At 37.3% G+C, this 26,233-nt stretch overlaps 11 protein-coding genes across 11 annotated transcripts; 6 read left to right on the forward strand and 5 right to left on the reverse strand. All coding sequences in view use genetic code 12, as the record gives it.

Moving 5' to 3' along the window:
• Nucleotides 1-1,279: 1,279 nt before the first annotated feature.
• I9W82_000330 (U2 snRNP complex subunit YSF3) lies at nt 1,280-1,549 on the forward strand (the record flags this gene model as incomplete). The annotated part of the gene is made up of 1 exon (XM_067692250.1): nt 1,280-1,549. One exon carries the CDS (start codon nt 1,280-1,282, stop codon nt 1,547-1,549), a length of 270 nt encoding a protein of 89 aa, XP_067550356.1.
• A 179-nt stretch (nt 1,550-1,728) lies between these two features.
• Nucleotides 1,729-2,526, reverse strand: I9W82_000331 (uncharacterized protein; the record flags this gene model as incomplete). Its single annotated transcript, XM_067692261.1, has 1 exon — nt 1,729-2,526. One exon carries the CDS (start codon nt 2,524-2,526, stop codon nt 1,729-1,731), a length of 798 nt encoding a protein of 265 aa, XP_067550357.1.
• A 1,565-nt stretch (nt 2,527-4,091) lies between these two features.
• On the reverse strand, nt 4,092-5,783 carry GAD1 (glutamate decarboxylase; the record flags this gene model as incomplete). The annotated part of the gene is made up of 1 exon (XM_067692272.1): nt 4,092-5,783. The coding sequence occupies one exon, from the start codon at nt 5,781-5,783 to the stop codon at nt 4,092-4,094; it is 1,692 nt and encodes a 563-aa protein (XP_067550358.1).
• Nucleotides 5,784-6,502: 719 nt separating this feature from the next.
• On the reverse strand, nt 6,503-9,385 carry I9W82_000333 (uncharacterized protein; the record flags this gene model as incomplete). Its single annotated transcript, XM_067692283.1, has 1 exon — nt 6,503-9,385. One exon carries the CDS (start codon nt 9,383-9,385, stop codon nt 6,503-6,505), a length of 2,883 nt encoding a protein of 960 aa, XP_067550359.1.
• A 547-nt stretch (nt 9,386-9,932) lies between these two features.
• Nucleotides 9,933-11,759, forward strand: SAC1 (phosphatidylinositol-3-phosphatase; the record flags this gene model as incomplete). The annotated part of the gene is made up of 1 exon (XM_067692294.1): nt 9,933-11,759. The coding sequence occupies one exon, from the start codon at nt 9,933-9,935 to the stop codon at nt 11,757-11,759; it is 1,827 nt and encodes a 608-aa protein (XP_067550360.1).
• A 150-nt stretch (nt 11,760-11,909) lies between these two features.
• I9W82_000335 (uncharacterized protein) lies at nt 11,910-12,701 on the forward strand (the record flags this gene model as incomplete). Its single annotated transcript, XM_067692305.1, has 1 exon — nt 11,910-12,701. The coding sequence occupies one exon, from the start codon at nt 11,910-11,912 to the stop codon at nt 12,699-12,701; it is 792 nt and encodes a 263-aa protein (XP_067550361.1).
• A 67-nt stretch (nt 12,702-12,768) lies between these two features.
• On the reverse strand, nt 12,769-14,517 carry I9W82_000336 (uncharacterized protein; the record flags this gene model as incomplete). Its single annotated transcript, XM_067692316.1, has 1 exon — nt 12,769-14,517. One exon carries the CDS (start codon nt 14,515-14,517, stop codon nt 12,769-12,771), a length of 1,749 nt encoding a protein of 582 aa, XP_067550362.1.
• A 1,288-nt stretch (nt 14,518-15,805) lies between these two features.
• CLA4 (serine/threonine protein kinase) lies at nt 15,806-18,568 on the reverse strand (the record flags this gene model as incomplete). Its single annotated transcript, XM_067692327.1, has 1 exon — nt 15,806-18,568. The coding sequence occupies one exon, from the start codon at nt 18,566-18,568 to the stop codon at nt 15,806-15,808; it is 2,763 nt and encodes a 920-aa protein (XP_067550363.1).
• Nucleotides 18,569-20,841: 2,273 nt separating this feature from the next.
• On the forward strand, nt 20,842-21,912 carry I9W82_000338 (uncharacterized protein; the record flags this gene model as incomplete). Its single annotated transcript, XM_067692338.1, has 1 exon — nt 20,842-21,912. One exon carries the CDS (start codon nt 20,842-20,844, stop codon nt 21,910-21,912), a length of 1,071 nt encoding a protein of 356 aa, XP_067550364.1.
• A 547-nt stretch (nt 21,913-22,459) lies between these two features.
• CCR4 (CCR4-NOT core exoribonuclease subunit) lies at nt 22,460-24,802 on the forward strand (the record flags this gene model as incomplete). The annotated part of the gene is made up of 1 exon (XM_067692349.1): nt 22,460-24,802. The coding sequence occupies one exon, from the start codon at nt 22,460-22,462 to the stop codon at nt 24,800-24,802; it is 2,343 nt and encodes a 780-aa protein (XP_067550365.1).
• Nucleotides 24,803-25,120: 318 nt separating this feature from the next.
• On the forward strand, nt 25,121-26,116 carry I9W82_000340 (uncharacterized protein; the record flags this gene model as incomplete). The annotated part of the gene is made up of 1 exon (XM_067692361.1): nt 25,121-26,116. The coding sequence occupies one exon, from the start codon at nt 25,121-25,123 to the stop codon at nt 26,114-26,116; it is 996 nt and encodes a 331-aa protein (XP_067550366.1).
• Nucleotides 26,117-26,233: the final 117 nt, after the last annotated feature.

Below are 26,233 nucleotides of genomic sequence, written 5' to 3' on the forward strand. Positions count from 1 at the left end.
ATAGTTCAGTTCTTTTTTGAATGTGTATACTGTATTTATTGTGTGACGTGGTAGATACGTGTTCTGTGTTGTTGTTTCTATTGAAGTAGATGTGGATGCTAGTGACTGAGTGAGTATGTGTATGTGTTATTGGTTGTTGATTTAGTTGTTTATCATGATTTTTATTATTATTTATCCCTTGAAAATATAAATTAATGTTTTTTTTACTTACTTACCCAATCATATAATTCAATATATATATATATACCTATAACATAAACTACTAAACTACTAAACGAACTAAATCACTTACAAAGACACATACACACACCCCTCCATCTAATGCATATGAAAAATGCTACTGCATATGCAGTGAACATACATACAAGAAAAGAGGAGAAAAAATTACAATGTACATACACTAAAATATAACAGAGTTTTAGGGCAACTCCGAAGTCAAAGAAGAAGACCTCCCATATAAAACTCACTCCTTTCTTCGTTTGACTTCTTTCTTTCCCAAGAGTCAAAAAAACATATATACATAATGATAAGACTTACTACAATATATCTTTACGATTCATTAGTAGAACATGGGCTAACTTCTAAACGATAAGTATATGCTTATATACCATGTAAGCTTTTATTGATGAAATGAAAAAAGCTTGTTTTCCTGAAAATTAATTTAATACACCGTATATGCAATTACTTTGTTACTTTATTATTATTAACCAGCAGTGACTTTATACACTTGGTACATTATACTTACTAGGTACCTTCTTAGTCGTATCCTGTGTAATGACTTTGTTCTGTTGAATAATTGTCGTATAATTGAGTTACCCCACCTTTTCCTATATAAAACTAGCCACAAAACAGTTCTACACTTACAAAATTTACACATCTACATATATACATATATAAACAACTCTACATTTACAAAGTCTATATAAATACCAAATCTTATACCAAAACCTTAAGGATTGAAGTGCAATTTTTCGAAAACAATTGCAACTTCAAAGTGAAACTGGCGAAGGAGGGGTTCCGAAACTATGCAAATGAGCCAATGCATTGTATACATGACACTTTTTAGACTAATTTCACCACTCCAAATTGCCGTGTGTTTTATAATAACTTTAAATTGCCACTCTACGGAGACTCGGAACTAAAGACAAGAAACTCCAATACAAACAAAGGCCAGAAGCCATTTATTCAAGGACTAGGTAGCGCAAGCCAACTGGTACGAAAAATAAAAGAGTCCAGCCCATCCTCACAACTCCATCAGGTAACAACTTCCTCCTCCAAAATGGCTGACAAGATCAGAGAAAAGAATCAATACGCCCTCTTAAAACAGAAATATCAAGGCATAGGAAATGCAGATACAACTCGTGACGAGTTTCAAACTACGATATACAATGACACTGTTGCCTCACTAGCTCATCATAAACATTTAAATTATTACAATCTGATTGTTGTTAATAAACATCCTAGTCTAATGAAACAAGAAATGATTAAAAAGATTAAACTGGAGTCACCAAAGTCTACAAGGAAACTAATAGAAGATTCACAGAGATGAACCCCACTGGATGGAGTTTTAAAGCTTACACAATACAGAGCAAATTAATTCATATAAGAAAGTAGGATATCACTTAATAGATTCCCATATTTTGTTAATTTCAACTAGAGAACTCAAATAGAAACTAAATCAAACAATGGAAGCGTAATTTTTGTCCTCTCTCTCTCTCTTTCCCTCTCTTAGTTACCACCAACTCTTTCCTCTTCAACAACCAATAATGGGGCAGATTCTCCACTAGCTTGTCTTACACCACCAACAATCATTGAACCAAAACTCCAAACAGTCAAAATACCAGCAATAACAAAGGCAAAAATCCATTGCAAAGCAAACACTTTAGTAGCCAATTGTCCAAAAGCCAATGCAAAAACAAGATAAGAGGTACTCAAACCAATTGCCCAGTCATTGAAAATAATCAACAACAATCCAGGTACCAACAAGAAATCCCAAATAAAGATATTGGCAAGAATTCTACCCCAAGTCTTGTGGATATGTAACCAAACTGCACCATTCCAGAAAAGAGCATACAACAACCATGAAAATGGCAAAGCAACCAATGGAGCATGAATTAATAACCAGTTGCTAACTGGTCTTAAAGTAAATGTCTTGTGAGTGAAATACAATGCCAAAATATTGAACAAATTGATAATAATGATAATCTCACTCCAGAAATAGTGTCCAGAAGTAAACAATTCTGCCCATACATAATGCAACACATTGAAAATTGGGAAATGCCATCCAATCAATTGAACAATCAGCAAACGATAATCATCAGGGAAAAAAGTTTGAACAGTATACAAAATTTGCCAAAGGTACAAAATACCCCAGTATATGACTAACAAAATGTCACTACTTGAATATGGAGTATAATGTTTTTCTGGAACTCCGGAATACTTTAATCCTCCGTAAATGGAAAGGATTAAAGTGATGATTGAAACTGCCTTGTAGGTGTTTAATTGTTCTTGATTAGTCTCAGCCATTTGGTAAAAGGATAGGATTTAGATCTGTCTTGACTAGAAAGAAACAAGAGAGGAGGAGTTCGAATATTATTTCGGAGTGGGATGATCACTTCTCTTTTTATATAAATTACTTAATAGAGTTACAAAATCAATAATAAATTAAAATAGCAATCATAATTTTATTACAACAAAATTAATTAACACCAACGAAAAAAAAAAACAAGAGTGTGTTGAACTCCGAGGATATGCCAATTGGATAGAACGTAGAGGATGGTATGGGTGGCTATCATTGCTCTAATGACCGTCCAGGAAAAGAGGCTCAATTGGTAGTCTCGAAAAGGAATGTCAAGTAGATCATGCAGACAATTTAAAACTCCTTACAGTTTGCGCTACCAGATGAGGTAAATTAACTTTTGTGTGTTGTCTGTCAAGAGAACCACCACATGAGCTATTAATAGAAACACCGAGGTAACCTTCTCTTCGCAGAGCTAGATCTGCCTTCCAGAACAATGCTTCAACGTAAAACGACTCGGTTATTGCATTGACAGGAGGCGGGTGGTACTGCGAAAAATAAAAAAATGAGCCAGACGCGTCATTTTCCGAATTGCGCTTTTCTACTTTCTGTTTTCAAGCACAAGTGATATCAGTTGCAAGAGGGCTAAGAGTGAGACAGGGATAGCTTCTTGTTATGCTTAATAGCATATATACTTTTTTTCCTTATGATTGTTCGACACAATGAGTCTGCAACTTTTGATTGTGCGTTTCCTAGACTGATTGTACGAATTCATTTTCGCTATCAGTTGAATGAGCTTGTCAGTGTTGCAACTATTTCTGAACTGGTACCTATACCCACAAGAAACGTAGATTGTATCTCTAATTTATACAATAATCAGTCATTTTGGAGTTTGATACTCTTGTTTAAGTTAGTATTGATGTTCGGATGCAGAATAAGTTTTCCTGATACAATGCTTTGAATGTGACAATCTGCAACCTAAAAAATAATAAAAGTATAAATAGATGAGCAATCTCCTCATTTTTATTTTGCTTTGTCAATTTTATTCCTATAGGTTGATACCTTTGCTTTCTCCAAATTGTTTTAGTAATTCTTTTCATGAACAAGCGTACTACCACCAGACTTTTTAAAAAGAGTTGAGTATGTGGGGTATGTTTGTTTACTGATGGATTGTCTGAAAGTACTATAGTGCTATGTATGCCAATTTGAACTAACTCGGAAAATGGGCTGAGAGGTTTTTGAAGCTGTGAAACAAATGAATGTTTGTTTTAACAGAGTCGGAGACTTTTCCATTACTAGCCTGTCTTTTTGAGGTAGTTGAGAGGCGGAAATCAGATTTAATGCGTCTCAAATCAACTAGAAGGCGAAACGAATCAGTCGGCTTTTGGAACTAGAAACCATGGGTTTCGGATAGACTACACTTTGTCCGTGGTGATATTTTATGATTTTGAATATACGTTAGAAGAGCTTGTAAATGTTTTTAATTACCAACAGAACTGTAGAATCTACAATAGCCGTGACTTCTCTACAAACACCTCTAACTCGGTTCATCTATTTCAATCTACTATAAACTCTAACAAGTTCCACGATAAGACTTCTTGGCAACACCAGCCTTGTGACCGTCTTCTTCGTGTTGCTTTTGTCTAAGTGGTTGAATACCACCAGAGGCAATACTCAACAACAAATCATGAAGGGTGGATGTATTGTGTTTCGAAGCTTCTTCTTTGTTTGACAAGACTTCTCTAACTGACTTAGCAGCGTTGATCAACAACTCAGCAATTTCAGTACAATCTTGAATCAATTTCTCCAAAAGAATCAAACCAAGTGAGTTACGAACAACAACACGTAAAATCTCAACATCAGTTTCATCAGGTGGCAAGCGGTAATTAGGGACAATAAAACCACGCTTTCTCAACAAGGTGGAGAACAACTCTTGAGGGATTTCTGGATACTTTTCTCTCATCTCCTTGGAGAAACTGAATGCAACAACAGGTAATCCTGGTTGAAACTCTTCATTAACAGTTGGTTTGGGCAAGTCTTTAACCTCTCTAGTAAGCAACTTCTTTTTATCCTCAGCACTAGCAGATTTGTGAATAACTGAAACCACATCGAAATAAGTAGTCTTGTCCAAGTAATCAGAAAGCAAACGAGCATTCGATAAACATCCATCGAAAACCTTGGTGTAACCTTCCCTACCCAATGTTAAAAAGTTGTAATACTGCAAGATTACCGGGAAACCAGGTCTTGAGAAGTTCAAACCAAAAGTTTCTTCAACTCCACCCAAGTAATCAAGACTAAAACGTAAATTCTTTGGTAACAAGCTTTCATCTTTCCAAATAACCCAACCTAATCCAACTGAAGTCATTCCAAACTTGTGACCTGAAGTGTTTATAGAATCAACTCTATCAATAGCAAAATCCCATTTCAAATGAGGGAAAGCAAATGGTGCAACAAATCCACCACTAGCACCATCAACGTGGATTCTAATATCCAATCCCCTTTCCTTTTCAACTTCATCCAAAATCTTGGAAATCTCTTCAACTGGTTCAAAAGCACCAGTGAATGTTGAACCCATAATCACAAAAATACCAATTGTATTCTCATCAACGTTTTCCTTAATTTTAGAAGTATCAATCAAATGACCAGATTCAGCATTAACTGGAATCAATCTATTTTCAACATCAAAGTAAACAGCAAACTTTTCCAAAGCGACTTGAGCACAAGTAGCCATCAAGATGTTTGGATTCTCGGTAGACTTACCTTGAGCTTTTCTCTTTGCCTGCCATCTCTTTTTCAAAGCCAAACCAGCCAACATAATTGCTTCGGATGATCCAGTAGTTGCAGTTCCCAATGAGTTAACAACCTTGGCCCCAGTTTTCTCGTCGGTCTTGTATGGAGCATGCCACAAGTTACTCAAAATGGTGACACATCTATTTTGAATATCCATTAAGGATGGATACTCATCATTATCAGCCAAATTCTTGGTTAAATTCTCAGCAGCTAATCTAGTTTGATAATCACTGACATAAGTGTTGACAAAAGAAGCCAAGTTCAAAGTTGGAACCCCATCCAATGCCAAGTCCTCATTCAAATACTTGTAAATCTCAGATTCGTCAGCGGACTCGTCCGGCAAGACAAATCTTGGAGGCAATTTCGATGAATTGTACTCATCATTGAATTCATCAGGACTCAACTTGACCTTACGTGAGTCTTTTAAAAGTTCATATTCTAAATCATATGCGTCAACGTGTTTACTTAAAACCATTTTGGGGGGATATTTGGAGAATTGTCTAGTCAATTGCTTGTGAAGTGGAAATGTAAATCGTTAAATTCTAAACATTCTCTTGAAAAAAAGTGTCGACATTGAACCTTGCAGGATCCTTGTCTCTATTTATAGCGCATAATGCATAACTCCAAACCTTAGAACCGAATAAGTTTGGATTGCTGCGTATATGTAATTCCTGTTTGTGTCTTTACAATTTGTGTTTTTATCCCTCCCTCCCCTTTCGACAAAGAATACACTAGAATTCTCATACATACTGCATAATGGTTATTTTTTTCAGTTTTACTTGATTGCTACCGCGCCAAAAGTCTCATGGGAGATAAAACTTTTATAAACTCCGAGCCAGCCCTTTTTCTTGGCACTGGGGATTTTACGAAAGACGTCACAATACTAGTTTGGATGCAAATTGGCAGCTAGCCATTCTTCATCAGTGAGTTGCAATTACACTCCTGTTGCCTATGTACTGAGAGTTCAAACTCCTATGCTCTATGAAAACAAAAGCTTTATTTTCTATGACGTAAAGGAGAGAAAAATAAACCGGACGTAAGCAATTCACTTCTGTGGCATTCAATTATCCCCGGCTCTAAATCGCAATCTCCGGTGTGAACCAAAATATCACAGACGACGTGTGTAGGGGAAAACGTGCTTCAAATCTAGAATTAAATATTATTAAAAAAAGGGGGTTCTATATCAATTAAGTTCTACAAATGTTTCTGATTCGATTTTTGTCCCTGTGCCAAGTCTCTAAGTGCACTATCCATAAAATCAGCTGATAACATCTTCTTCTCGGGATTATATTCCTCGGGACGCATGAAGTAGCCACCAATTTTCAGTGCCTCATAAAAGAGCCTTGAAGCAGTTTGAAATAATACTTCATTGTGTAATGCTCGAAGTCGCCAAACTTCAACATCTTCTTGCAATTTTCGCAACTGTGATTCAGTGACTTCCTTAGGCTCGTCGGGTTGTGTCTTTGCTGAGTCAGGGTGATCAACTTGTAATGGCTCGGAATTTTGAGTTACAGGTACATTATCCGATGGATTGTGCAGTTCTTCATTTTCTTTGGTTGTAGGTTCTACACTTCTTGATTCATTTGAGGTTTCTGCAAATTCCTGAGGCGGAGATTGCTCAAGCAATGGTTCATTTGATGGGGTTGCCATAGTTTCAGTTGCTTTATCTAATATTGTAGGCTCTTCCTCCATTGACTCGCTGGATGATATTTCAATAATCTCCTTGGGAGAGGTGTCCTCTGTAGGAGGCACATTAGATGGGAGCATATCACCTGTGAAGCTTTTATAAGTGTGTTCTTTTTGAGGCACATAGTCTTCGTTTTGATCCAACCTCAAAGCTTGCCTCATAAAGTGCATCTCCATATCTTGTACAGTACTTTTTCGGGTCTGTGTATTTGCATCTGGAGCTTTCTCAGCAGCGTATGGTGTAGATTGCACTGCAGATTTACTTGCAGAAGGAGCACTAACCAGCATACCCACATCTGGAGTATCATCTCTGTATGAAGCTGATTTTGCCAATAGATCAGCCAATGGCATTCTAGGCATTGACCTAGAGTATTCTTCCGCAGCTTCACCATCAAAAGACGTGGTAACTAGGCCATCAATTTTGTGAGGGTAGGGATTACTATTATTTACCAGTATGTCAGCACACCCGCACCTATCTTTATCAGAGATTTTAGGCTTCTCAGGTAAGGCAACATTGGGTGCTGTATCAATCTTTCCCGTATCTGGGAACATGGTAGTTGACTTACCTAACCCTGCATCGATATCTTTTCCAAGTGGATTATCAGAAACTATCATTCCAGATTCTGCTTCGGTACGTCCCTGTTTGGAGCTCGTCTCGGGTGTTTCAGCAGACACTGTAATATGAGGTATCCTCTCTACTTCTTGTACTATCTGGTCTTTGGCCAATGTCTTATCTGCCATACCCCTCTCCTCGTTATTTATCTCATTCACAGCACCAACGATGAATTGTGGAGCTTCAATAGCATCAGCAATTACCTTACTGTTTTGCACGCACAAACTGTTTAGCGCATCACTCAGCACTTTCAAGGTCACCAAACCAGTGAACGGCACATAGGCCTCAGCTGTGTTTTTGCTCAATGGTGTATCACTTTGTCCCGTGGCTAGCTTATTGGGCAAGATGTCTCCAAGTTGTGCCTCCTGTAACGAGGGCCTTTCTGATAATCTCTCATTTGCGAGTGCTTCAGAAGTTTGTGCGTCAGATTCATCCGGTGCCTTCGTCCAGGTATAATTCTGATGCGATCCAATACTCAAAACAGTAGCGTCTTCTGTTGTATTTATCAGCAAATTGGCGTTTTGATCGGTGGAACTTTTAGGTGAGCGGAAAATTCTATCGCGATCATAGGGGAACAACCCAACCATTCTCCAAGCATATTGCAAGACCTGTGGTTTCAACCGCTGCAGTCGTACTGAGTCATAGCTTATTATAAACTCCCCTCGGTCAATATCAAGTGCAGGAACTTTCCCATCAATAAAGATACCTCCTCTAAATTCGTTTGAAATCACTGAAAGGAGAACCTGATCAAGTGGTTGTAACAAAAACAGCACCCTTTGAGGGACATAAAGCACCTGTATATTATATTCCTTGCACTTAGCTCTAAACTTACCACTGGTGAAGCAATTCAGCTCTTCAAGAATTAAACAAGTAGGACTGCTGTTTTCGCTCACTCCTGTTTCCCTAATAAATAGCTTTTCAAGCCATTCAATTGCTATATCCGAAGTCAACAACCCATTCTGTAAGGACCTATAGTAGAAGGGTGGAACATTGTCTGGCTTGTACCTCGATAACAGAGTGTCCTCCCCTTTGTATAGCAAAAATGGAGTCAATGCTTTACCATCAGCAGAAACTGTCTCCAAAACTGTCATATATTCCTTCTTTTCAAAATTAGCAGCTTGTTTTCCATCGTCATCAAGCCAAACTTTTGACCACAGCTTTGAAACTACGCCAAGTTCAAAGCTAGCTTCCGTCATATTCCATATTTGGCTCTCGCCAAATTTAAATGTATCAAGGAGACTCTTATATTCATTGAGCCAAGATCGAATGGCATTTAGATCTTCTAAAGATATCATCAGATATCCAACATTAAAATTGGCCATTTCGAGTACAGGATATCGTTTTCTGACACATTGGAGCCAAGCTTTAGAAACAAGGGGTTTAGATCCTTTCGCCAACAAGACTAAACTTCCAGTATCAACAGCAAGTTGTTGGCTCACGAGTTTTTTGTAATTCCATCGATGCATCAAGTGATCAACCACTAGCCGTTCTTCCTCGTCTTCAAATTTTCTTCCATAGAATGTAACTAAGGGTATATAACGCTCATAGTCTATAGGTTCCGAGAAGCTACCGCTTTCTCTATCCCTTGCAATTTTCTGGTTGAGTTCTTTTAGGTGTCTTTTGAATGTGTTATAAGCAACTCCAAAATCCTTAGCTAGTTTTTTCTTAACTGGTGGTTTCGTATCATTCTCGTGGCGTTTGTAATAAACTAAAGCCTGCTTCAACTTTACAGGATCGAATGATGCCCGACTCCTTTTGGAAGAATTGGCTGCTTCCATTGCCATTAAAAAATTTAAGTGCTTAGGTTTACGAAGGATGGTTTTGAATAGTTTTTGTTTTTAGTTTGGGTTTGAGTGACGCCTTTGTGTAGATATCATAAAATTCGCAAAACGCGTGGGTAAAAGCAATTTCAATTACAGCTTGAGGGGCGGTTCACACAATTGCAGATCTACAAGGTAGAGAACATCTTACAGGACGGTTTAGAGATCAGGCAATTTCCCTCTGCCTAATTACAAGAGCTGATGTTTTATTTCTCATAGTTATTGGTAATTATACACTCTACATCGTCAGCAATGATGGCATCCGTGAAAGAGATTTAAAATGGACACTGCACCGATCTCTAGTCAATTGCCAGTCTCACCAGCTATTGTATAAGCACAACCAAATGGCAACCATATGGACCCTTTAGATTTGTCACATGGGCCGAGTAAATATATTTTTTTGCTCTCTCTCTCTCTCTCTCTCTTTTCCCCCAATTGACAGAGAAAATTAAACTCAATTTAAAAAAACAACACAGTTTACCATCAACTAAAAACATCCCCAATCATGGTTTTAACTCATTCTGTGGCTAGAGATGGAACTCACGTCTTCCATAATAAGCTAACCAATAACTACCTTTTAGTTGGTGATAATGGTAACAGTATCGAGACAACAAAAGAATACCCATCATCGTTATCCAATCCAAACACCAGTGTCATTTCATGTATTATTGGTGTTATCAAGTTAAAGGTTAACTCGTATGTCATTATTGCTGATAAGCATCTTGTTACTGGTTCCGTCTTGAATAAAGAGATTGCTTTAATCAAAAGCTACAAGATCTTATCATTGAGTGGAGCCAAACCTTCAAGCGAGGAGAAAGTTTACTTGGATTTATTGAATGAACAGTTGAAGAATGGTACCTTATATTACTCTATTGACAATCAGTATGATATTACCAACTCATTGCAGAAACAATACACCAATGAACATCCCAAAATTGATGAAAGATTCTGGTGGAACAAATACATTTCATCTCCTTTACTTGAAGCTGATTCGAGATTTGAGTTTATAACTCCAATCATTTATGGATATTTCAAATCTCACTCAACCATTTTCAATGGAAGAGCATTGCAATTTGCTTTGTTGACACGTCGTTCAACTGAAAGAGCTGGTACTAGGTACTTCCGTCGTGGTATTGATGCTCAAGGTAACGTTGCCAATTTCAACGAGACTGAGCAATTCATCACTACTGACGATAACCACATCTACTCCGTCTTGCAAACAAGAGGTTCTGTCCCAGTATACTGGGCCGAAGTTAACAATTTACGATACAAGCCTAATTTAGAAATCAGTTCTCAACCTTCTGGAGATGCAACTGTGACACATTTCGATCAACAAGTAAACTTTTATGGTGACAACTACTTGGTCAATTTAGTTAACCAGCTGGGATACGAAAAACCAGTTAAACAAGCATATGAAGCGGCGGTTGAGAATTTACCTGAAAAGTTGAGAGACCATGTTCACTATATCTATTTCGATTTCCATCACGAATGTAAGGGTATGAGATATGATAGAATCAACTTGTTGTTGGATCGTTTGATCGGCTTAGGTTACACTTCAGATAACTATTTTGAAATTGATTTAAATGCAAGACAAATTGTTCATTTACAGAAATCAGTGGTTAGAACAAATTGTATGGATTGTTTAGATAGAACCAATGTTGTTCAAGGTGCAATCGGTAGATGGGTTTTACAAAACACATTGGTTAAATCTGGATACTTGAATTCAATTGAAACCCCATTCGCTAAAGTTGATCCTCAATTCAACTTGTTTTTCCAAAACTTTTGGGCCGATAATGCCGATGCTGTCAGTTGCGCATATTCAGGAACTGGTGCTTTAAAGACTGATTATACACGTACTGGAAAGAGAAGTTATCGTGGTGCTCTTCAAGATTTGATGAATTCATTAACTCGTTATTATAAAAACAATTATTCCGATGGTAGTAGACAAGACTCATACGACTTGTTTCTTGGTAAATACAAGCCATTCCAAGATGCAGTTCAATCACCATTTATCGATGTTAGACCAGCATATATTCAATTGTTGCCTTATTTGATGGGTACTTCATTCTTGATTATGTTGGCAGTTTTGTATTATCCAAGAGGTTCATTATTGGATTTGAAGAACTTGGCAATCATTGCCTTGTGTTTGGTTTTCAATTTGAGAAGCTTTTCTTGGATCCTTGCTAATGGATATCAATATGTTGATTGGCCAAGATTGGTGCCATTGGATTACTTAAGAAAGCAAAACACTTATGACGGTGAAGGTAGAATGACAGGCACAAAGTATGAAAAGACTGAATATTTCAAAGGTATCAGCAAGAAGAAAAACTAGGGAAGAGAAGTTTAGATTAGGTAGAGTACAGATTAATAGACCTTTTAGTTTTCTCGTGGTGACCAATTTTTCAACGACATTGAAGTAGAAAAAAAGAAAAAAAAGTAAAAAAAAAAGGTATCCCAAGACAACTCTCAACATCAGTACATCATGTCAAACATATTAGAGAAGTCATTAGACGATATAATTGGGGAAAAGAAACCCGAAAGGAAGTTTACACCAACGAGTAGGAGAGGCAGAGGCAGAGGCAGAGGTGGTGGTGGTGGTGCAGGAGGACCAAGTTCAGCTCGTTTCCATCGTCAGCATCGATCTCCTCCATATAGCAGACGGCAACCAGACGTATATATTCCTCGTGGATCTCCGGCTGCAGAGGGACCTAGAGTTTCTTCAAGTATACCTCCAGATGTGTTACAAATGGCTAATGGGCGTCCTACATTACGATTAAAGAATATCCATCCAGAGTTGAATGGTGATGATTTGAACAAGTTGTTTTCCACAATCAATGATGTTGATTTTATCAAATTTGATGAGAGGAATGATACTATTGCTTATATATGCTTCCAGCGTGATTGTGAGAGGAGTAATTTAGAAGCAATTGAAAAATACGATGGTAAAAAGGCCATGGGAAAGATTTTGATTGTTGAAAATACAATCAGCTTGGCTGATAGGATCACTTTAGCGCCAAGGCCAGTGACCCGAGAGAGACGTGAAGGAGGACATGGAAGAGAAAGATTTATTGGTGGTGGTGGTAGGGAAAGAGGAAGAGGCGGTTTAAGAGGAAGAATTTCGACTCGTGGTGGCAAACCAGGAAGAGGATCAGCACCGAAAAAGAGTGCTGAGGATTTGGATAAGGAGTTGAGTGAGTACATGGGTAATACTGGTGAGACTAACGGCGCTAGTGAGCAAGAGGCAGTAGATGCTGATCTAGATATGATTGGATAACTGTAAAAAAAAAATGAAAATGTAATTAAATATTAGATATACACATTATCTGACGAATAAACTACTCTTAACCCATTCCTTGGGTCAATTCAACCATTCCAATGTAAATGTTCTTTGTCTTTTTCCTGAATGTCTTTCCAAAGTACAAGAATGGAATGATGCATGCAATAGTAACGAAGTCAATGACTGCCAAAGCAATATAAGTATTTGCAGTTCCAGATCCATTCAACCAGTACGAACAAGCAAAAGTAAAGATACAAGCCAAAGTATTGTTGATGATTGAAACTCCCACCATTCCTTGAATCACAATTTCAGGATATGCATCCATCAAGTACGACATGGCAGTATCACCAATTGAACCCCATCCAAACCCAATGAATCCTAATCCAACATAGATGCATTGCCAAGGCCATTGTTTGTCCGCCCCAACTCCAAACATAATGAGTCCAGCTGGTGAAATGATCAAGGTGATGAATAATAAATATAACCGGTATTCAGGTTCCATGACTCCATTGTTTCTCTTTGCTATCCACACAACATGCTTGTCAGAAAAGATACCCGACATGATACATCCAATACAAGCCCCAATCAAAGTGGCAACATTCATAATTGCCACACCGGTGTTGCTCTTGTTCCATGGTGGATCATAAAAGAAAGTATCTTGAGTGGTTAAGAAAAAAGTCATGTATGCATCTTGTAAACCCCAAAGTAATCCAGACAACCAAACTGCTGGTAATGTAAACACTTTGAAGTAAATGACAAAACGGTTGAGGTATTGCTTGAATCCGAAGCCTTCTAGGTACGGAGCTGGAGTAATCAATGCAATTCGTTTGAAATAAGGTGTTGGTTTTTCGTCATTTGTTTCAATATCGTAATTGGTGCTACTGTTGACATTGTTGATACTAGGTGATTGAACGTTGGCCAATGCATCGGGAAGTTCCTTCTTTTCCGTCAAGTCATTGGATATGGTCCTAGTTTGACCATCTTTATCACCCTCATCATACTTCTCATCCACTAAGGCTTCATTTTCAATTCTAGCAGCTTCGTAAATCTTCAATTGGCGATCATAAACAGTCTCTTCACACCCAAAAAACAAAACCACAAGAGTAGCACCACATATTATGGCACCCCACCAACCAACCCATCTAAATGTCATCAGCTCAGCAATCAACTCAGCAATCAATGGTCCCAAAAAGGACCCTACTGAAGTTGCCAAAATATACAATGTCAAAACACTACCCAAGTTATTTTGGAAAAATATGTCACTAAGACTTTGTTGAACTTGAGCCTCAGCACAAGCTTCACTAATACCAACAAACATTTGTGACCAGATAGTGTCTGCAGTTCTTCTGCTAAATCCAAACCACATGCATCCGAGTGTACCAAACAATAGACAAATTAAATAAGTAATTCTTCGTCCATACAAAGATGAAGCAGGGGCAAAAAACATACATGACCACCCAATGAAAATGAACAAAACACCAGCACCAGTATTCATGGCATCATAAGAAATACCATAGGTTTCATTCAATGAATCCTGTGCCGCGCCAGCATCATTTGAAGTGGCTGCAGTTAAAGCAGTAATAAATGCCAACAACATCAAGTGCCATATTTTACGAGGTTTTGACCAATTGAGTGGGTCATTGATGGAATCCGAAGGTTGTGGAAGCAACACTAATCCATTCTTGTCACGTTTGAGTGATTTATTGGACGAGATGGAATTTGTATCTTGTTGATACCCAGTGAGGATATTGGTTGTACCAGGGATGAAATTGTCATCGTAGTATTCAGAAGGAACAGTTGACTCTGTTTTCATAGTTCAATAAAGCAAAAGGAAGCGACTCGTGTAAGGAGGGAAGATATGTCAATGATAGCTGCTAAAAAAAGTGTACTTTCTGAAGTTAATGCTGCTGTTGTATGCCTTTGTTTCTCTGTTTCTCTGTTTTTTTTTATTCTATGGAAATCCTTATCTTGCTTGATGGTGGGGAAGAATTTTGGTAATTATCAGTGAAGTGATGTCAGTATGACATTGTTGCAGTATATGGTATATAAATCTATTGGAAAAACGTAAAAGTGTTAGCTATTGGTTTTCTATTTGAAATTTGGACGATTCTTTCCCTTTTTGCAGCAAAAAACTTGATAAGATTTCAATTCGTAGTGGAAAGAAAGTATGAAAATTTTTTCAAGAGAAGAGATTTTGTTGGTATATTTATATATTATGCCATAGATGCATTGGAATTCCGTATATTAAAAATTTTTTTTTATTTTGTTCCGTTATTGTGTAACCACTTAAACCTAAAATCTACTTGAATTTTAAGACTTTGCCATACACTTTTCCAGTTCAATAGTTACACAATCGTGTCATCTCATGTTGGAATAGGGTTATAAACGAGAAATCCATACATAGATAGATGTTGCTAATATTTTCACAAAACCATGTGAAGTCAATATTCAATAGGAATCTTGTCGTGTGACAAAAGAAGAAGACAAAAATTAAAAGAAAACACAATAAACGCCACGGCAAATTTTACTACTTACTCGATCTAACACTCGACAATGTATGCAAGTACAGTAGAGAGAAGCAGTTACCGGAGTAAAGCATACTGCACTTTGCCTACAAAAAAGGAACGAAGTGAAAGCAGGAAGAAGAATAACTGGAAGCAAGCTTGAGATAGATAAGGCGTTTTGAGAAGAAGAAGAAAAAAAGAAACGACTTACGTAGAAGCCATCTTGAAGAACAAAGGAAGAAGTTTATAAATAGCGCATAGTCATCAATAGAGTAGCAATCTTAACATAAAAAAAGTATAAAATCTCTCCCCCTCTTCTTCCTAATCTTTTCATCTTTTCATTGTTCTTCAACTCCATTATTAAGTATTTTAAAAAAAAATATAAAAATTTCTTTTTTTTTTATTTTTTGTTTGTTTTGTTTTGCGCCCTTTTTGTGTCTTTTCTGTCACGATGAATTTTGCTTCTTTTGCATCTTTTCTCATTGGACCACACCAATTCCTTTGATTCTACAACTAGCAACCACAATAGTTTTAAAACGCTTTCAATGTAAAAAAAATTCTCCCTTTTACTGTCTACTCTATACGGCGTACATAACCCTATTCCTCATGATCTTGTGATTGATTTTGGTTCTTTTTCCATTCCAATAATGGTGCCAACTCTTCAATCTTGCCCGACTTGTGCTGGATAAATGAATGTTCCAACAACTCATCAGTAGTAGCTCTATACCTCACATCAACACATAAACAAATGGACAAAAACTTTTTAATTGAATTACTCAATAATTCTGGTTTCTTCAATTTTGGTGTACCATTAGTTGCAATTAAATACAATGCTTTCAATGGTTCCTCATTCAAGTATGGAGGTTCACCTTCAATCATTTCAATAGTCATTATACCCAATGACCATACATCAACTTTCTCATCATACTCCTTTTGTTTGACAACTTCAGGTGCCATCCAATAAGGTGTACCCACCATTGTTGCACGTTTATTTCTTTGATCAGTTAATTTAGCACAGAAACCGAAATCAGTGATTTTGACATTTCCATGTGAATCCAAAAGAACATTATCGGACTTGATATCTCGATGAATTATATGTTTCTTGTGTAAATGTTGCAACCCTTTCAAAGTTTCAAAACATATAGTGGCAATTTGCCTTTCATTTAGTTTGAATTCATTATTTTCAATAATTTCCGTTAATGATCCACCTTCCATATATTCCATAATGACCCATAATTCAGAATCTCCTATAAGATAAGAGTCCAAGAAATTGACTATATTCTTATGCTGACTGTCCTTCATAACCAATATTTCATTGATAATCAACTCTTTTCTTGGTTGGACGTTTAAATCCATTTGTTTAATGGCAATCTTCTTACCTTCGGAAATCATTTCTGCCAAGTACACATTTCCTGAAGCACCTTGACCTGCTTTTTCAATAATTCTAAACAAAGGTTTAGGGTTGTTACTGTTGACCACTGTTTTCAATTTAGCAATAATCTGCAAGTCATTTAATCTTTCGCGCTCCTTCTTCAATTGCTTAGCACTCTTGGGTGCTACAGGACCAAGAGCTGGTGATTGAACTTTAGGCTTCGACTTTTCCTTGTGGTGCAGATCTTGAGGTGATGATTGTCCATTGGATCGTTGGGCATCTTGCTCCTTCCTTGGCTTCAACTGCAATGGTTTAACAGGCGCAATGACTGGATGTAATGGCTTCGTAACTGAATGAGCAGCTCCAGTTGGGCCAGTAATTGGTGGTTGATGTGGCTTATGATAATTCTGAGATGATTGCAGCACGGAAACATTTGGTTGTGTGTCAGGTGAGCCCTTGTTAGCAGATGATGGATATTGCTTCATGCCTTCCTGATTAATATTCTCCTTGTCCAGGGAAAGACTTGTACTACTACCTCCTTGTTGAATCTTCAAATCAGGGTGTACCTTGTACTGAGGTGTTCTGTTGAAGCTGGCTCCATTTGGCAACGAAGGCGGCAATTGTTGAGGTTTGGAAATAAACTGTGGGCGTTGATGAGAAGGTATTGGCTGAGACTTTTGCTGCTGTTGATGTTGATGTTGTTGTTGTTGTGGTGGTGGTGGTGGTGCTGCTGCTGCTGCTGCTCCTCCACTAGATCCAGTCGGTGGAGGAGGTGCTCTCCTCACAGGAACAAGGTCATTCTTGTCACTTGATGGTGAAGCTGCAGCACTGTCTGGTGATGATGATGATGATGTTGTTGTTGTTGTTCCAGCACTCTTGCTAAGCAAGTTGCTCAAGGGTGAGATAGATGGTGCACCACCTTCGCTCTGTTGTGCAGTTAAATGGTATGGAGTAGGTGGTTTGGGTGCTGAACGCGTTGGTTTGAACTGTGTAGTACTGCTCTTTGGAGGTGGTTTGGTCCATTCTTGTAGATTAGAATTGTGGTCAATAGAGTTTCCCATAGTTTTGTTTATATTGACCTGTGGCGAAGCCATTGGCGTCGAAGGATTCGATCCATTGATATCTGAATAAAACTCCAACACTTCAATAACAGCTGCGGGATCCTTTTTCCAATCCTCATTTGTAATTTTAGAGTGCTGCAATAAACTTTTCCAGGTTTCAGGTAATCCAGTAAAATTACCACTAGCAGGATCAAATCCAACATGGACCTTGTGAGTGAAGTTTATTGGGCTCGAGACTCCCGCATTACCACCCTGTAGTAATCCACCAGTACTTAAGGAAGTCAAATTAGACAGCGATGCTGTTGATGATGATGATGATGACATAGATGCACCCATGGTTGATCCTGATAAACCAGGAATCGAGTTACCAGTTGAATTTGGAGACTGGCCAATTTGAGCCGAAGGACATTTACTTGAAAATGCATTTAGCCAATCAAGATATTCATTACTTGATTTGACTGAGATTAGAATAGATTTACCATAATTTTTGGGAATTATTTCAAAAGATTGACTATTTTTAGAATGGCCCGATTGTGGTTTCAAGACAATGTTACTGATTAAGTTTAATGGTAATAGCAACTCCGGACTTGCTGGATCATTAATAGTAGGTTCATTTTTGTAAATGTTGAGCGATCGATCGTTCATATTCATAAATCTCTTATTCCACCTAAATGACGTGAAAATACCATCATCTTTGATATGTACCCAACCAGATTGACGTTTGTTTGAGCCAAGACTAATTGGAATTTGGTTATTGGATGTAGATGTGGAGATTTTGTTGAGATAGTTGCTTTCCTTTGCGCTTAACCCTAGTCCCTGGGTGCCTCCATTCAAGTTCGACGAAGAAGATTGAGGTGCTACTGCAGGACGTGGAGGTGGTGGTGCCCGTCTGTGATTCTTTATATCTGAGTTGTAAACACTAGTCATATGCAGTTGGATAAATACAAAGATAGAAATGCAATGGGAAAATAAATTTTTGGTTGTAAAAGTGCTAGCAAGGATTCAACTGATTTTGAAATTTGATTATTTTGTGGTATGGTAATCAAAAATAAAAAAGAAAGATAACAAGATGGAGTGAAGTGATAAATGATGAGTGATGGTTATGCTTAATGGCACTATCTCTCTCTCTCTTTCTTTGATAGTATTGATGTAATATACGTGTTTGAGTTTAGAAAAGGTTCTTTTGGTTGATGAAAATAATAATTTTTTGGCTTCAAAACAGAGAGAGTTTTCTGTTGTTTCATATAAAAAAAAAAAATAAAATTAAAATTTAATCCAAAAGCAGTTAAAAAACAGAAACAACACACAACACAAACAACAACAACACTACAGAAAATTGAATTTTTTAAATTTAGAAATTGTATTACTACATAAAAGACGAATTAAGACAGAGATAAAAAAAGGGGACCTAATTGACCTGCAATAGGATACACATAGCATACTTCTGTCTACAATAACTCAAACAATCTGACTTGTATAATCTACCGTTCCCATAGATTTAAGCTGATATTCAAGAATAAGTACACGTGTAATGGTTGTTTTTCTTTTGTCCTATTTCCACCTACTTCGTACCTCCTTCTAAGTCTCCATTAAAAAAAGACTAGAACAATGCAACAATCTTACACATAAACTACAGAAGTAACGTATCTTTTACATTGTTTGTATTACTATTTTAGACATTGGATGATTTGCATTAGGGACGCGTATTTTAATCAAACCAAATTTAACGCAGGACAAAAATAAAAAAAAAAAACATAAACAAAAGAAAAACAATTTTTTTTCTGTCGGCTATTAAAAATCGTCTAAGCGGGCAATACTGCAAGGGGTGAGAAAAAAAGGAGGCTTCAAGCAGGTGAAAATTGAAAATAGAGGGCGGGATGAACAGGGCAAAGTACCTCGCCATATCCGCAACATAGAGGCACCCTCTCTTTCCTAAAATACATAGATCGGCATGTTGGTTAATCTACCCGAAATGAAATCAGGAACCGACGCTACCAACTAATTTATATTCAATTAAGTAATCTCTCCATATGTCACTAACGTGTCTGTCTATTATGGCAAAAGGTACAGAGGTGGGGAAGGTGACACAGTACATTACACACTCTCTGTGCATAAAGAAAATGTACTGTCAAAGAGATTATCCACTGTATATATTTTACACCACGTAAGTCAGATGGTACTGTTATTTTTTTTCTGTACATGCATTTAATATAGCCTGATTTTTTATAGAAGCCTCTATGTTTTTGTTTTCCTCCTTTGTGGGCCGCTCCCTACCGCAAAATTATGTAATACAAACTAAAAAAAAAGCTGGAACAGCAAAAAGGGGTTCACTAGAGTTACAATTATGTCATTGGGCAAGCACATAAAGACTAGACATATTCCCTAAAAGGGGTGCAGAGATAGCTTCCTTCAAATTTTAAATTCCTTTTTTTGATCACATACTTAAGCGGCTTTCTCTTGCCCTTCGTCCTAAGTGTATAAAAGCATTAAAGTGTTTTGAATATTGTAAAAGTGTACGGCTCCAGCTCAGCCAATTCGATTGTCTCTTTGCTATTTTGCACCGATTTGGTGCAAAACTTTAAAATAGACTAATCAACTAAATATCTGCACTCAGCTAATGGCTCCTCAATTCAGCTTATGGGAATATCACACCCACGATAATACGGTCCCTTCACTTTAAAACAGTTGCTATTATATGATCACTCCTTATGTCTACAAACATTCGATAATAGCACAAAGCCGCACTAAAAGACCACTTTAAAAGTAGCATGAGCTTGCGCTACCTGTTTTCTTCGGCGGTGATGCATCAACACTGTTTGGAAATTTGCTAATCTTTAATTCCATCCCTTATCAGGAGTTGCACATAATCTGGGGCTACATGTTCACATCTTACTCCTTCTAAGACATACCGCAATCGACACCGTAACCTACTCCGAAGCGTTAACTTGTGAAAATCGGCGTTAGCAACCTTACGGCCTTCTCCGTCCAAAGCCGTTGATCATCCAAGATAGTTTCCTCCCCCCACACACCCACGCGACTCACACGCGACTCACACCTTTTCCGAATTGTGGGACAGAATCGGACCATTCAAGCTAGGCGTTTGCTTGATTATCTGCTCGCTTCTCATGCTTCTACCACCAAGACCATTTTATTTATCCAAAATTATATCCACACCTATACGCAACCATTCTTATACAACTATGAAATTCGATAACTATGATGCTATGAAATACAGACATTGGGTAAATTGCAACCAAGACGGACCAGTAGCAGATGATTCAAGCAAAATATCCGTCATGACTTACAACTTATTATCCCGACATTATATATGGAAAGGGGTATATGATAAAGTGGACAAATTGTATCTAGATTGGGAACATTATCGTTTCCCATTAATCAAAAAGACTGTTGAGCAATTTAGCTGTGATATTATGTGCTTTCAAGAATTGGAGTACCACATATACAAGACATTTTGGAGACAAAATTTCCCCAGTGATAAGTACCAAAGCTTTTACATTCAAAAGCAAAGTCCACTGACTTTGGATGTATGCAGTAATGACAAATTGGATGGAGTAGGGATCCTTGTTAATACTGAGAGATTTGATGTGTTGGATCAGTTGAAAATCAATTTTGGTAAAGAAATTTTGAATCATCGATCCAAGTACAAGTTGAATACAGATTGGATTCAACGAGTTATTTCAAGAAACACCGTGGCTTTGATTTTAAAGCTTTATGATAAGCAGACAAAGAAGATATACTATGTGTCTAATACTCATTTATACTGGTCGCCGAAATATAATGACGTCAAGGTACTCCAAACAAAGATCTTGTTGAACAAGCTAAAACAATTCAGAAAGGAACAAGATTCTTCAATTGTCTTACTAGGTGATTTGAATTCCAATTTGAACTCCAACGTGGTTAATTTACTCTCAGGAGAGACTATAGATACTTTATCAGCCACCGATTTCAAATATCGCAAATATGGAATTAAAAACCCATTAATTGACGCCAAAGGGCAAATAGACAACCCATTCAAGCTAAACAATGTGTATCGAGACTTACACAGTTTAGGTGATTTACCATTTACCAGCTACGTTACTGGTTTTGCTGATGTTTTGGACCATGTGTATGTAAGTGATGACATATTGGTGAACAAGTTGTTAGGCGGAGTTGATCCTAGCTACTGTGAGCAGAAGGATGTTAATGGGTTTCCTAATGCTCAATTCCCCTCAGATCATATCCCATTGGTGGTGGAGATAAGCCACAAGTGAGAGACAAATAGAGCATTTTCATTTTTTTTTTTTTTCTTTGTTTCTTTTTATATTTATATATTTATTCAAATAGACTGGGCAATGAACGTTAATTGCTTAAATGACGTGCCTTAAGGTTTGCCATTCTTGCAGTGTGTAGCTCTCTTAACACAACCTCCCCACTTAGTCCGAATGCAACCGCAATCAAAGTCGTGTGGAATCACAAAAAGTTTGATTTTTTTTTTTTTTTTTTCTTTGATGATGAAAGAGAAGAAAAAAAAGATTCAACAAAATAGAAAAACCACAAGTTTTATATGGCATCCATCAATCATCTCACATATATTTACTTGGTTGCATGATATTAAGAACAATACAACCTGCGTACTTTAACAAACTATCATCTATTTCAATCATTCAATTATCATACCTCAAGTGAGCTGTCGAATAAAGAAAAAGAAAAAGAATAGTGGAAATCTACAACATTAAAAAGTCGTGCCGAAGGCAATCCATCTGGAAGAAGTCAATCACTACTAAAGAGGTAGAATAAACCAAAAAGCACTGAAAAGAAATGAACCTCGCTAGTAAGTTTCAACAGAATCAGGGTCAGCAACCTCAATCCAATCTCCAAGCACAACAAATTTTGTTGCAACAGCTTCACCAGGGCCAATCTCACCAACAACAACAGCAACAACAACAACAGCAGCAGCAGCAGCACCCACAACAACAGGTGAACTCTAATGGATTGGGTTCCGGATTCCAACCAAATGAGAGTTTCAATGACAATTTAAATGGCCTATATCAAAACAATTACCTGCGTGGCCAACCAAATTTACAACAACAATATTTCCCCCAGTTCCAACAAAATCAACTGAAACAAGCAGGTGCAAACAGCCATAACATTGGTGGCGGGTCTTCGCAATTGCAACAGCCATACCAGTCACACCTACCAAGACAAGTCCCGCATCTTCAACAACAATTCTACAACCAACAACAACAACAACAAGCAGCAGCAGCACTTCAAAAGCAACAACAACCAAATCTTCATCAAGCACAACTGATACAATTACAAGGATCTCAAATACAAACTCCCATTCAAAAGCCCAACAGTTTGCATGTAGACAATCCCAATTCCATCTATTGGCAACATCAACAACAATTGTGTCAGCTTTCGAGGTCTTCTACCGACCCTCACAACTATGCAAGGCAATATGCTTCAAATTCAAGGAAATTGAAAAACCCATATGCTGAAGCAAAATCAATTGGACTTATTGAAGCTACAAAAGTGATTGTCGCCAGCATTGAAGAAGAAGAACAAAAGAAAAAAATTGCCGCGAGGGATCCTTCTAATGCAGCATTGTTGCATAATAAGAAGACAACTCAGGACATTGATGATGATTCAATGGAGGAACAAAGAATGCGTTTGAAAACGCAAGGTCGTCAATTATGGTGTCAACTTGATTTAAGTGGACAAGGGTTGGTGAATATTTCACCAAAACTATTCCACTATGATTTCTTGGAGTCGTTATACTTGAACAATAACAAATTGACTAGCATTCCTCCTGAAATTAGCAAGTTGAGAAGTTTGCGAACTTTGGATTTGTCACATAATCGTCTTTCGGAATTGCCATCTGAGCTTGGATTGTGTTTCAACTTGAGGTATTTATATCTTTTTGACAACAATATCAAGTCATTACCTGCCTCATTTGGTAATTTGTTTGAACTTCAGTTTGTTGGTGTTGAAGGAAATCCACTCGATTTGAATATTGCCAATTTGATTGCTGAAAAGGGAATCAAAGAACTAATAGCCGCAATTAGAGATCAAAAAGGAACAACAGACTCACCTGAACCACGTCATTGGTTACGTGTTGAAGATGATGGAGAAGTTGTTGATACTAAAGAACCTTACACGCAAGAAGAAAGCACTGGCAGTACCTTTACGTTAATGTCATACAATACCTTGTGTCAACATTATGCTACTCCTAAGATGTACAAGTTTGTTCCGTCATGGGCCTTACAATGGGAATATAGAAGGAGTTTATTAGAAAAGGAAATTCTCAGCTATAGCACCGATATCATTTGTATGCAAGAAGTTGAAACTAGAACATACATGGAATTTTGGGCACCAATGTTATCGCAAAAGGGGTACAAGGGCTTTTTTTACAATAAAACTAGATCAAAGACAATGAGTGAAAATGACTCAAGGAAAGTTGATGGATGTGCTACATTTTACAAGATGGATAAATTTACGTTAGTCCATAAGCAAAACTTTGAGTACAATAGTGTTTGTATGGGATCAGACAAGTACAAAAAGACCAAAGATTTGTTCAATAGATTTATGAACAAGGATAATATTGCCTTGATTTCCTACTTGGAGCATAAGAAAACTGGAGAACGAATTTGTTTTGTAAATACTCATTTACATTGGGATCCGGCATTCAATGATGTTAAAACTTTACAAATTGGAATCTTGTTGGAAGAGTTGCAAGGAATCATAAAGAAATATCAACAAACGTCATCAATGGAAGAAGTTAAAAAAGCTCCTATTGTTATATGTGGTGATTTCAATTCTGTTAAGCATTCAGCCGTTTATCAATTATTCTCCACCGGATCATCTAAAGATCATTTTGATTTATCTGGTAAAGATTATGGTAAGTTTACTGAGCATGGATTCCACCATCCTTTCAAATTGAAATCAGCTTATGATGCAGTGGGAGAATTACCATTTACCAATTTATCACCTTCATTTACTGATATAATTGATTATATATGGTATTCAACTCCAAAGTTGCAAGTGAAGGGATTACTAGGTGAGATTGATAAGAAGTATGTATCACATTGTGTTGGATTCCCTGATCCGAATTTCCCATCGGATCATGTACCTATATTAGCCAAATTTCAAATAAAGAAATAAGTATTTAGAGAGAGTGTGTGGTGTAGGATTTAGAGAGAGTGTGTGGTGTAGGATTTAGACAGAGTGTGGTGTAGGATTTAGAGATTTGTGATGTACTTTTATGTATCATTGTATCTTCGGAGATTTTCGCAAGTTTTTGAAGCCTTCGGAGTTCTTATTTGCGCGAAATAGATTTCGGAAGAATTGAAGTTTTTCTTTGAGCCACGTCAAAAAAATGCTGATGTTTATAAATGTACAAAATTTCATCAAAGGGTAGTTTAAAAAACACTTTTCAGAACAATTCTTCCAGTTAAAAGACTCCAACGTAGCAAAACAACCATGACAGCCGGCTCTCTTTTGATTCCCACTGAAAATGATTACTTGGATGCTCATGCAGGTCAAGAACAACAACAACAATATAAACAACTTTGGCAAACGAAGTTGAAGAATAAACGTGGTTCTGAAGGACAATTGGAATTTCCATGGGAATTTGAGACTGTACCAGGCTTTTTTAAGCAAAGTGATGCAGCTACCGATGATGCAGTATTCAACTATGCTACTGATCATATGGGGAGATTGCAATCTTGGGAAGACATCATTCAACAATTGACTCAATTGAATCAAGAGGCTCCAGGCAATGTTGAATATAAGCTTTTGTTTCTTGCTAGACATGGAAATGGGTATCATAATCAAGTTGTTGAGACTTATGGATTAGACCGTTGGAACAGAGAGTTACATAAATTGAGCAACATTGACGGCATCGAATACGCACCAGATCCACAATTGACGTCATTAGGAATGGCACAAGCTGAAGAGAACCATCAGTTATGGCAACAAGAATTAAAAGAAGGTGCTCCAATCCCTTCGAAATTTTTTGTCTCTCCATTACAAAGATCGTGTCAAACTTTACAAATCACATGGGCTGATTTGAAACCAAAGGGAATTGTACCTCATGTGGACGAGTTGATTAGAGAGACGATCGGTAAGAACTTGTGTGATAAACGATCACCTAAACGTGTCATTCAACAACGATTCCCCGATTTCAACACTGATGGAGTCGTGGATGAAGAAGATGTATTATTTGGCGAAGAAAGAGAATCAATGATTGATCAGTCAATCAGAATTAACAAGTTTTTGCAAAATCTATTTGACCTGGACTATGATTTGAAAGAAGATAAAGTGGATAAGACGTTAGCAAAAGAACATGCATTCATTGCTACTTATTCTCATGCGGGGACTATTAGATGTTTTATTAATGTGTTGGGTCATCGAAATTTTACCATATCTACTGGTGGTATGCTTCCTGTTGTTGTGAAGGGAACAAGAAGAAATTGAGTTGAGGAAACGCTTAGATTATTATTATAGACGGTGTAGAATAGACCTAAATTGGGGTTTGAGAAAGAGGTTGCCCAAATCAGTGTAGAGACAAAATCACTCGCCGAGTATTATTCA

Source organism: Candida metapsilosis (genome assembly GCF_017655625.1).
Source record: "Candida metapsilosis strain BP57 chromosome Unknown scaffold1, whole genome shotgun sequence".
Classification (NCBI taxonomy): Eukaryota; Fungi; Ascomycota; class Pichiomycetes; order Serinales; family Debaryomycetaceae; genus Lodderomyces; species Lodderomyces metapsilosis.